At 36.0% G+C, this 12933-nt stretch overlaps 1 protein-coding gene across 3 annotated transcripts in view; it reads right to left on the reverse strand.

The window, feature by feature from the left end:
• Positions 1-12933, reverse strand: part of GRAMD1C (GRAM domain containing 1C) — a 104055-nt gene that overhangs the window by 75229 nt on the left and 15893 nt on the right. For all 3 annotated transcript variants that reach the window (XM_025913385.2, XM_086675384.1, XM_086675386.1), the window contains exon 3: positions 7774-7858. In XM_025913385.2, coding sequence (XP_025769170.1) covers positions 7774-7858 — 85 coding nt within the window. The remainder of the gene's footprint in view (positions 1-7773; positions 7859-12933) is intronic.

A 12933-nucleotide genomic window follows, 5' to 3' on the forward strand; every position in this document is an offset into this window, starting at 1 on the left:
GCTATGAGAGAATATAACAAGGAGTACACAGATATGGGGGGATTGGGCAGGGAGAGAGTATATCAGGAAAGTTCTCCAGAAAAAAGTAGTCTTTAAACTGAGATCTAAAAATCAATAAATGGTCAGGTGGACCATAAGGAAACAGCATGTGTGAAGACCCCGTGCAGAAAGAAACACAGCACATTTCAGTAACTATATAAAGATGTCTAAGCTAGAGAAGCTGGAAAAGCTAGATCATATAAGGTTCACAGACAACAGTAGACTGTGGACTTTATGAGAAGCCATTGATGAGTTTTAAGTAGAAGGGGCATGATCAGATGTACATTATTAAAGACTACTTTTTTCACACTGTGAATATGGATTCAGATAAATGAGTTGGAAGTCCAGGGGAAAACTGATGGTGGCTCAGACCAAGAAATGACAGTAGTAAGAGAAAGAAGTGGTTAGATTCAGAGATATTTAGGAGGTACTACCGATGGAAAATTGGTGATTAATTAGACGTTGGAAAAGGGTGAGGGAGGGGACAAGGGCTACTACAAAAATTATATACATTTTAAGTTAGTTTCAAAGTTGATCCCCACTGCCTCAGCGCTAAAATCCAGCAAAATCAAGAGTGTTCTGGTAAATGCTGCTATTTACCAGTAAGTTAATATCATAATTTAGATTTGGCTCTTTGGCTGATGTAAACAGTATTGCTAAATTATCAATAATTCAAGATATAAAGATCTGCTATGATATTTGGTTTACCTGATAAATTTTAAAACTATATGAAGTGATTAGCAATTTTAGGAAAAAGCTGTTAAGGTTATCAATCTCAAAATATTTATATTTCATCATATTAAATTTCTAATTTAACTAAAATACTAAAAATTGAGCCAAGTAATTCAGTCTTTCAAAATGTTTCCTTCAGCAAAAGAAAACTGAGATGCCCCCAAAATCTTAGTAAATAATTAAGTAGATTAAGTTACTCATTACTAGTACACATCTCTAAAACAGGAATTGGGCTAAAGGTCACTTTGAGGTGTCCTGAAATTTTTATATAAGCCACTGAAACATTTTATTAATTTAATGCTTCTCACATTTCAGATCAGAAATACCTGGCAGACTTATTAAAACAGATTGGTAGGCCCCTCCCCAGAGTTTCTGATTAAATATGTTTGGAGTAGGGTGAAGAGTTTCATGTCTAACATGAGCCCAAGTAACGCTAACATTACTAGTCTGTGCACCACACTATGAGAACCAATGCACTATTTTACATTAACTATGTTCAAAGCCCTAGCAACCAACTGGATTATTTTAACCAAAGACTATTTGACACAGATTGACAGACTTTTTTCAGTGGTTTAAAAAAGGGTTTCCCTCAAGGCACCTGGGTGGCTCAGTCGGTTAAGCATCCAACTCTTGATTTTGGCTCAGGTCATCACGGTTCATGGGATCGAGCCCTGTGTCAGGCTCTGCACTGACAGCACTGGGCCTGCTTGGGATTCTCTCTCCCTCTGTCTCTGCCCCTCCCCCACTCACATACACACACACACACACACACACACACACACACACACACACACTCTCTCTCTCTCTCAAAATAAATAAATTTTTTAAAACTTTAAAAAAAGGAGGGGGGCTTCCCTAAAACAGATGTATTTTATTGTAATAAACTTATACCTCAATAAAATTTATTTTTTATAAAATGGCTTCTTAGCAATATGGCCTATGCAGGAAATGAAAAAAAATTTAAGGCAGGAAATTTTACTTTTTTCTACTCCCAATTTCCCTACTGATAAACATGTAATTGTCATTTCAGAAGGCAATATTCTACCTGATTTGAGTCAAATGACAATCTGATTCATCTAGAATGGGATAAGAAAATGTTTATCAAAAATGTTTTATGGATTTATAACTTTATAATTTGTGACTAGAAAGTTAGAATAAAATTAAGTAAATTAACCAAGCAACATAGGTCACTTTGATGTGTGTGTTAACATCAACTTACTAGCTATTGCATAATCAATTTCAGAAAAATTAAATGGCTCCTATTCTTAAAGATTTATTTTAATAACTATAGTATAATGAAGGATACAGTGGAAATATGTACCAAGTGTTATGGAAATACAGATAGAGTGAATCAGCACCATATACTTCTACAGTAAGGTTGTACAATAAATAAACAAGATGTCCTATTATAGTTTTATCAAAGAATTTAGGCATATCTATCCATAAGGGAGGTGAATTTTAAAAATGTGTTTTTAAACAATCATGTCAGGAAACACACATCCCAAAGTATTCTTTGGGAGCCCCATAATGGGAACACTGCTTTTAAAAAGACTCTTTGGGGGCATCTGGATGGCTCAGCAGGTTAAGCGTCTGACTCTTGGTTTCGGCTCAGGTCAAGATGTCACGGCTCACAGTTAGAGCCCTGCATTGGGCCCTGTGCTGACAGCACTGAGCCTGCTTGGGATTCTCTCTCTCTCCATCTCTCTCTCTCTCTTTCTCTACCTCTCCATTACTTATGTGCACATACACATGAGCACACTCTCACTCTCTCTCTCAAAATAAATAACTTTAAATAAATAAATAATACAAGAGTCTTTGGAATATTTTTAGGATTGCTTTCAGATTTAATACTTAAATTATAAAAGATAAGCATTCTCCTTTTTCACACTTAACATTTTTTATGTTGTTCTGTTTGCTTTTTACCTGAGACAACTGTAAAGGTAAATACAAATAGAAAAAAAATTAATTTTCCCTAGTGCAAAAAGGGAAAAAGACTCCCTCCTCACTTCTCTTTAAGCATTTTCTTCAGAAAATTTGTAAATTCTTTCTTGCTTCTTTGAGATACATGTGAATCTTTTTAAAAACAAAATAAGCCCCTTGCCAGGTTTACAATCCAGGAATGTTTCTCAAGGACTTAGGAGCCATCTCTTGGAAATGTAAACATCAAGAGAGATAGCCCCCTATCTCCCAGTTTCTGTAATAGGGTAGGAGCTTAACTTTGGTGGGCAACTTGCTCCAAGCTGCAAAACAAACTCTTGTCATAAAGATACGAGTTTATTTTTCCTTTGCATAAAGCCTGTTAACTAACACAGATAGTAGCCCCAATTATCAGGTGAATTTATGATGAAATTGTGTGTGACAGACAGTACTATCATGTCCTCTTACTTGAGGACTAGTTATCACTCATCTTTAGAACATGTGTAAAGGGTTGTATCTGCTTGGCTATATAAAAGGGTGAGATTTTCTTTCTGTCTCTCTTCACAATCTCTTTTACAGATTACCTGTGAGCATATCTCATTCCAGTTGAATGCTTATTCAATAATAAAACTATTTTCTTTCTTTTCTACTTTTGTGAGAGGTTTTCTGGATTGGTAGGGTATTTTGTTTTTAATTGTATTTCTCCAACATAACATTTTCTTTGGCCAGGAATAAGAAGAGTAAGAATAAAGAAGGCACAAATGAATATTAGGAGTGAAAATGTGGACTCCAGCTAAAGTAGATGTTTAGAAATATTCTAGGGATAGTTAGTTGTTTAATCAGGGATTCATACTTGGGATAAGTCACCTAACAATTTAATTAGAACTACACTCCTTCAGGAGCTACTAGAAGCCCTTAGGCTACCTTTATTACTGTTTAACAACAAATGTTTGGCTAACTAGCAGAGACACAGAAAAGGGTTTTCATTAGCAAAATTAGTGGTTTATCAGCATACAGGATGTTAGACATGGGATCACACTGGTGAAATCAGTTGTATAACTAAACATGGATTGGTTATCTTTTAAAGACCCTCTTCATCATCAGTATTTTATGTACAGAGAAAAAGAACCTAGTAAGCTCTTACCCTTAGGTTTGGCACTTGTGTTACCTTGATCAGTGCTTCTCAAACTTTAACGTGCATATAAATTACCTGGAGATACCACTGAAGGGAGATTTGTGTCTTCTTCCCCATACGCTTAATTATTCAAGCATTTATTTTTATCAATATATACTCATGGATATTTTATTCTTCAGGTTATATCATTATTTATTTTATTGCTCAAATTATTCTCTCTTTGACCACTGGGAGTTCTTTCGAATTGGCTTTTTTTTTTTTTTTTTTTTTTTTTTAGCACTTCCTTACTTTCTGGCACTATAAGCTACTCCACAGCCACTCATATTTTCACTGCCCCAGCCCCAGAATGGACCATTTCTTCAAGGAGCTCTCATTCCTTTTATTGGGGATGGTATTTAGAGACCAATATCTGGGTCCTGGACATGCTGACTGCTTACTGAGGTATCACTGTTTCTAGGCTCGAGCAACAGACAGAGCTAGGGAATAGATGTATATATGCTAACCCATCCTTGAGTGCAATATGTCACTTGTATGTAATATAGTTAGATCCTTTTCTTACTGATGGAATTTCAACCTGGGATCTCCTGATATTCTGGTTGACTTTTTCAACTTTTATACAATAAAGTTACCTCTATAAAGGCTTCACAAATGCAATTATGTTACCACCACCCCAGTACCATATAGAACCATTCCATCACTGTAAAAATACCCTTGTGAAACCACTCTCCTTTCCCAGTGTCCACAAATCTGCTTTCCATCCCTATATATTTGCATTTTTCATAATGTCAAATAAATGGAATCATAAAACATGTAACCTTTTAAGTTTTGTTTTTCTCACTTAGAAAATGTATTGAAGATTCATCCATGTTGCAATGCATATTAATAGCTTGTTCCTTTTTATTGCTGAATAGTATTCCATTATATGGATGTGCCAGTTTGTTTATTCATTCACCAGTTGAATGACATCTTGGTTATTACCCATTGTTAACAAAGATGTTATAAACATTCATGTACAGGACTTTTGTGAACATCAGCTTACAGTTCACTTGAGAAAATAACTAGGATTGCCAGGTCATACAGTTAAGTGCATGTTTAACTTTACAAGAAACTGCCAACTTGCCTTTGAAAGCAGCTGCGCCAGCCTGCATTCCCACCACCAGGAGATGAGAGCCTTGCAGCCTCATCTTCATTTGCTGCTGTCCATTGTTTTGTTGTTGCTGTGAATTTTAGCAATTCTCACTGCCAGGTAGTTTACTTGTGCTTTTAATGTGCGTTCCCCTATAATAATTGATGTGGAGGATTTTTTTACATGCTTATCTGTCCTCCATATATATCTTGGGTAAAGTGTATTTACCTATTTTTTTAATTGGGTTGTTTGTGTTCTTATTGTTGACTTTTATTTCCATTCTAAATACAAGGATTTTTTTTTTAATCAGATATGTGATTATCAACTATTTTCTCTCAGTCTGTGGCTTGGTACAATTAAACCTGGTTTTAGTTTTCTACTTTGTAAAAGTCTGTATTTTGCAAGTTTTATACAATAAACAGGTTCATTGTATCAGTGAGAGAAAACTAAAAAGTGTAAATTTTTTAAAACAAATTCACATACTGAAAAATACCTAGAAAGCTATACAAACAATATGAACTAAATTTATATGTAGGTGTTATGATTACCAATACTTTTCAATTTTTTTCCTTATATTTTTCTGCAGAGCTTTAATGTTTTATAATGAATATGTATCATTACATTATCAGATTAAATTCTTTCAAGAAGGCAGTGATAAGTATGATAAATTTTACACAGGTTTCCTTGAAAAGTCACTTGATTTCAAGTGACAAACTGGAAAGAAACACTTGCAACACACATGAAAAGATCTAGTTTTTTAAACATCTAACAAGCTACTACAAATTAAGAAAAAGACAAAAAAACAGAAAAATGGGCAGAGTTTATGAAATGTTCACAGAAAAAGAAATACAAATGGTTTATACATATATAAATAGATGTTCAACCTCCTTTATAATTAAAGACATGGCATATTTCAACAATGATTAAGTACCATTTCTAACTACCAAATTTTACTAAAGCAAACTTCCTGAGGTGGGGCAAAACAGGTACTCACATACACTTTTGATGAAAATGCAAATTGGTGCAGACTTTTTGGAGGGTAACTTGGCAACAGGAAACTTATTAAATACTTATTACCTTTTTACCACAATTCCACTTCATAGAATTTATCTTACAATGTGTGTGCACATATGTGCTAAAACAAATGTAAAAGTTTCAATGCAACATTAGTGGAAATAGTAACAGACAGGAAGTGATCAAAATGTCCATCAATAAAGGATTTGTTAAATAAATTGCAGTACAGAGTTCATTTAGTTGAATATGGGCAGGCATTAAAAGAATGAAGTAATTCCTTAAGTAAGGCTAATAAAAAGAGCTCTAAACAAGGTTCAAAGAGTAAACACAGTATGTTCCCACTGACATTCTCTTAGGCGGGGGGATGCCTGGGTGGCTCAGCTGGTTAAGCTTCTGACTCTTGATTTTGGGTCAGGTCATGATCTCATGATTCCTGAGATCGAGCCCTGCATCGAGCTCCATGATGACAGCATAGAGCCTGCTTGGGATTCTCTCTCTCCCTCTCTCTCTGTCCCTACCCCACTTGCATGTGTGCTTTCCCTCTCTTTCTCAAAATGAATAAATAAACTTAAAAAATAAAAAATAATAAAAAGAAATTCTGTTAGAATATACATATATACCCCTTGAAATGCCTACAGAAAACTTCTCGAAATATACGTAAGAAATTACTCTAAGTGGCTATACAGCCCAAAAAGTATGTTGGAACAGTCTTGGTTGGAAGGACCACTCACTTCTCATTATATGCCCTTATATAGCATTTAAATATTTTGTCATGAGAATACATTGCTTTCAAATGTTCTTAGAAGTTGTTTTAACTCATTATGATATTTAAAGTACTGAGCTGAACTACAGAAATTCAGTTACATTGTGTTGAATACTGCCCAACAGTACCAGAAATCAGAAATTTCTATGAATAAATGGTTTAAATGAAATATATACTAAAATTAAAACCTAGTTTTATATTTTGATTATAAAAAAAAACATATTAAGCTTATATCAAAAATTAAGCACTTTTGTAAGAAAAATAGTTACAGTTTTCCTCTTCAAGTCTATTTAAACAAAATCTACCTGAAAGATTACATGAGGGGCACCTGGCTGGCTCAGTTGGGAGAGCCTGCAACTCGATCTCCAGGTCATGAGTTCAAGCACCATATTGGGTGTAGAGATTACTAAAAACTAAATAAATAAACTTGGGACACCTGGATGGCTCAGTTGGTTGAGCAGCCAACTTCAGTGAGGTATGTGCTCACAGATCATGAGTTCGAGCCCCGCATCAGGCTCACTGCTGTCCTCAGCACAGAGCCCACTTTGTATCCTCTGTCCCCCTCTCTGCCCCCTGCCCTCCCCTTAAACTCTTAAAAATAAACATTTAATAAATAAATAAACAAACAAACTTTAAAAAGAAGGATTACACGAATAAGAATATAGCCCCAGAAAATTTTACAAAATTGGCTCTATAATCTGTTAAGGAGTACCTTTTTCCGGGGAAAGTTAATATATATTGAACAGCAAATTTAAATTTTTCCTACAAAACCATATGAAACAAGCACCAGAAGAAATTGTGACAATGATTTCCTTTTAGCTCTATTTTTCTTAGCTAGTACCGAATATTTTTATAAGTCAGAAATCACTCCTCCCCAAATTATAACTTAGTTTTACATTGTCTAATTAGAATAACATGCTGCTTATCTTAAAAAATATTTTCTGTCTAGCACGAAGGCTCAAATTTTCTACAAATATTGTCACTTGTCAGTTCTCTTTTGATAATGAGGTAGTAAAATGGTTTTTTGCAACTTCCTGTCTGTTTTACCTGCTATCAGCTTCTCTGTATCAGGTAAGTGTGTGAACTGTCTTTTGTATTCCTCATTCCTGTCTTTATAGGTGGCACTTGAAATCTGCAACAATAAAAAGATTAAATTTCCATTTAATTATAATCTTTATTAGATGAACTAAAAGGTAGTGTCTTGAACAAATTTAAATGGACTGTAAAATAACATGCTTCTTATGCAATATTTTGTACATTTTTATATGAAAAACTAGATACATAAACATTTCAAAAAACACCAAAAGCAAGCAAAGGAAGCTCCCAGCATGCTGGAGTAAGGAGTTTAGCAAATTCTCTCTACAAAAGCAAATAAAAAACTATCAAAAAACATCATGTCAAATTATTGGAAATTGACCAAAGGCATGCAATAAACTGAGAAGCATTTTTTTCATGAAAATCTACCAAACTTAGAAGCAGTGGAAGTCTGTGGCACTGTTTCCTTGCCCAGTGGCCCTTACTCATCCTCCCCCATCGGTTAAATCACTGTGGCAGTGTGACAGTTCCACGAGGGCAGTTGTGTAGGCTATGAAAACTAGCAGCTATGCTGAGTGAGATGGCTGAGATGGTTCAGAGTGGAGAGCAGAAAAGCTATGCCCAGAAGTGAAAGGGAAAATTCTGAAGCTATCCACAAGAGTGTGAGGTTGTAGTCTCATTTGTGGCAAGAAATAAGCCCACTGGCAGATTAGCAGCAGACTGAACAAAGAGATCTTGGAGGAGAGACAGCCATAAATGGGGTTCATAAACTTCCCATGTATTCCTGGCTAAACAGAAGCTGCATGCATGGGTAGCAGAGACTACAGAGTTCCCATACTATCCACACATTCCTGGCTAGAAACAAGTCTTGGGGAAACATAAAAATTGAGACAAACTTGAAAACGGCCTGAACATTGAATACATTCCCCAACCTACACACAGATCTCTCAGCAGAAGAAAAAAGTCTTACTGGCTCTATGTATTTAAGCACAATTTCCAGGGCACCTGGGTGGCTCAGTTGGCTAAGCATCCAACTTTGGCTCAGGTCATGAACTCGCGGTTTGTGAGTTTGAGCCCCGCATTGGGCTCTCTGCTGACAGCTCATAGCCTGGAGCCTGCTTCAGATTCTGTGTCTCCCTCTCTCTGCCCCTCCCCTGCTCATGCGCTCTCTCTCTCTCTCTCTCTCTCTCTCTCTCTCTCAAAGAATAAACATTAAAAAAAATTTTCAAAAAAGCAAAATTTCTGACCAATCACTGGCTGACATAAGGGGTGACCACTAGGAAGCCAGCCTTGAAAATAAAAACAACAAGGGGCGCCTGGGTGGCTCAGTCGGTTAAGCGTCCAACTTCAACTTAGGTCATGATCTCATGGTTCATGGGTTCGGGCCCCACATCGGGCTCTGTGCTGACACTCAGAGCCTGGAGCCTGCTTCGGATTCTGTGTCTCCCTCTCTCTCTGCCCCTCCTTTGTTCGTGCTCTGTCTCTCTCTGTCTCAAAAATGAATAACCATTAAAAAATGTTTTGATAATAATAAAAAATAAATAAAACCAACAACAATACTAAGCTGAGCGGAGATAAGACAAATAGATTTCACAGATTTACTCTAGGCAAGTTACTAAACAAACAAAAATCATCAATAACAAGCTTTAGGGGTAGGGAGGATGCAATTAGAATCCACAGTTGCTACAATACATTATCTTAATAGTACAATGTTCAACAAAAACTATGAAACATGCCAAGAAACAGAAAAATGTGACTCATACTAAGGAAAGAGAAAAGCAGGCAGTAGGGTCTTTCAGGGTCCCCAAATACTACATTTAGCAGACAAAGACATCAAAGCAATTATTACAAATATGTTCAAACAACTAAAGAGAATCATGCTTAAAGAATTAAAGAAAAACATGTCAATAGTGATTCAACAAATAGAGAATCTCAACAAACACATTTTAAAAATTTTTTTAAGGAAAAAAAAGGACATTCTGGAGTTGAAAACTACATTCACTGAAATAAAAAATTCACTGAAGGGGCTCAACAAAAATTCAATATAGCAGGGAAAGAATCAGTGAACTTAAAGATTATTAGCAAAAATTATCCAATTTGAAGAACAGAGATGAAAAAGATTGTAGAAAATGAACAGACTCAGAGACCCATGAGACAAAATTAAGCGATTCAAAATACACTCAGTAGGCTGAGCCACCTAGGTCATGATCTCACTGTTCGCGGGTTCTGTGCTGACAGCTCAGAGCCTGGAGCCTACTTCAGATTCTGTGTCTCTCTCTCTTTCTGCCCCTCATCTGCTCGCGCTCAGTCTCTCTCTCTCTCTCTCTCTCTCAAAGATTAATTTAAAAAAAATATATACACAACAGAAGTAATGAAAGGTAAAGGGCAGGCAGAAAAACACTTGAAGAAATAATGGTTAAAACTTTCAAAATCTGCAGAGAAATATTAATCTATAGATCAAAGAAGCTCAATTAACCAAGAAGGACAGGGAAATTGTTGGACAATTGTTGACAACTGAAGGACAGTTAAACTGTGAAAGACAAAGAAGAACATGAACGCAAGAGAAAAATGACATGTACATACAGGTAAAAACTAGTATAATTACTGGCTGATTTGTCAACATAAACAATGGAGACAGCAGACCTGCTTCAAAGAAATGTGAAAGGAAGTCCTCAGACTGCAAAGAAAGGCTATAGTATGGTAAACTCAAATTCACAAGAAGAAATGAAGCACACCAAAAGTGGAAATATCAAAAGTAATTAATTAAAATATATCCTAAAAGATATCTGACACAAGATTATTTTAAAACTTACATGGAAGAGCTCCTTCCATGATGAAAATACTCAGCAAGAAGGCAAGAATGTGTAAAAACTGGATCACCCACACACTGTGGCAGGAATATAAAATGGTACCACCACTCTGGAAAACAGACTGGCAGTTTCTTAAAAACTAAATATGTAACTATCAATGACCTAACAATTGCATTCCTGGGCATTTACCCCTAGAGAGGAAAGCTATGTTCACACAAAAACCTGTACATGAATATCTACAGCAGTTTTATTCATCATAGCCCTAAACTGGAAATAGCCCAGATATTCTTCAGTGGATATATGGTTAAAACTATGGTACATCCATACCACGGAATTCTACTCAGCATTAAAAAGGAATGAACTGGGGCGCCTGGCTGGCTCAGTCAGGATCAAGAGCATCCGACTCTCGACCTCTGGGTTGGGAGTTCCAGCCCCACATTGGGTATAGAGATTATTTTTAAAAATAATAATATATATATACATATAATAGATATGTACATATTATATATGTACATTCATACATACATAAACTTTAATGAAATGTTAGTATACAAAATAGATGGATCTCCAGGGAATTATGATGAGTGCATAGCTAATATAAAAGGTTACATACTGGCGGCACCTGGGTGGCTCAGTCAGTTAAGTGTCTGACTTTGGCTCAGATCGTGATCTCATGGTTTGTGAGTTCAAGCCCTGTATCGAGCTCTATGCTGACAGCTCAGAGCCTGGATCCTGCTTCAGATTCTGTGTCTCCCCCTCTCTCTGCCCCTCTCATGCCCATGCTCTGTCTCTCTTTGTTTCTCAATAATAAATAAACGTTAAGAAAATTAAAAGGTTACATACTATATGATTCCATTTATATAATATTCTTGAAATGACATAATTATAGAAATGGAGAATAATTATAGGAATGGAGTGGTTGCTAAGGGTTGAGTAGGGGGAAGGGAACACTATAAAAAGGCTGTGTCTATAAAAATAATTCTTGCTGTGATGCAAATGTTCTGTATCAATGTCAATATGCTGGTTGTGATATTGTCGTATAGTCTTGTAAGATGTTGTCATTGGGGGAAAACTGTTGAAAGAGTACAGGGTATCTGTATCATTTCTTACAACTCCATGTGAGTCTAAAATTATCTCAAACTAAAAGTAAAAAAAAAAAGTAAAAGAAGAAAGTTCATAAGGTTAGAATAAATGTGTTAATTCTATGTAAAAGGGGGAAATGCTTTAAAGTAGTTTTAAAGCTGATTCAGAGGTCATTCCCCATACTCATGTTTGTTCTCCTCCATAACATTTTCACCAGAGAAATAACACAAGTAAAATCATTTAATTATTGAGCAAAATGTGACTAGTGTAATAGAAACTCACTCTTGTGCGTGGCTCATGGGATCAATGTCATTGCTTTTAAGTTCACATCTCATGTCTAAGAAAAGTTTTTTTGGAAAGGTAGATAGAGAATGCTGAGCTAGAATTTTTGTATTATTTTAATTTGGTTTGCATGTGCTATTTAAACTTTCTCATCGTCCTACTCTCTCTCTCTCAAAAATAAAAATAAATAAACTTAAAAAAAAAAGGAGGGGGGCGCCTGGGTGGCACAGTCGGTTAAGCCTCCGACTCTTGGTTTCTTTCAGCTCAGTTCATGACCTCATGGTTCATGCAGCTCTGAACTGACAGCAGGAGCCTGCTTGATATTCTGTCTCTGTCTCTGTCTCTCTCTCTTTCTCTCTAAGTAAAAATAAACCAACTTTAAAAAAATAAAATAAAATTTCTCATTGTCCTAGATAATCAAAAGGATGTACTTGGGTTGAAGCCCTAATTAATAACCCAGTAACACATTACTATTTCAGTTACTTTCCACATTCTCCACGTCATTTATTTAAATATGCTAATTTACGGGGTGCCTGGGTGGCGCAGTCGGTTAAGCGTCCGACTTCAGCCAGGTCACGATCTCGCGGTCCGTGAGTTCGAGCCCCGCGTCGGGCTCTGGGCTGATGGCTCAGAGCCTGGAGCCTGTTTCCGATTCTGTGTCTCCCTCTCTCTCTGCCCCTCCCCCGTTCATGCTCTGTCTCTCTCTGTCCCAAAAATAAATAAACGTTGAAAACAAAATTTAAAAAAAAAAAAAATATGCTAATTTACTGCTAATTTCTTAGTAGTCATGCTACTTTACCAAAATATTTTTCCATGTTGATATGGTCATCTTTAAAGAAGTATACATTGTTTTTAATGAAATATGAATTTTCTTCCTTCAGCCCTCTATTGCTTTGGGTAATCAAATTCAAACCTTACAAAGGAAGATTAGGACAGCAGTCTAAAACCTAGTGCTTCCATCAGGTTTTTGCCCCCAAACTGTACTTTTTAATGTCAC

Source organism: Puma concolor, chromosome C2, assembly GCF_028749965.1.
Source record: "Puma concolor isolate L17-30 chromosome C2, mPumCon1.1.hap2, whole genome shotgun sequence".
In the NCBI taxonomy this organism is placed as follows: Eukaryota; Metazoa; Chordata; class Mammalia; order Carnivora; family Felidae; genus Puma; species Puma concolor.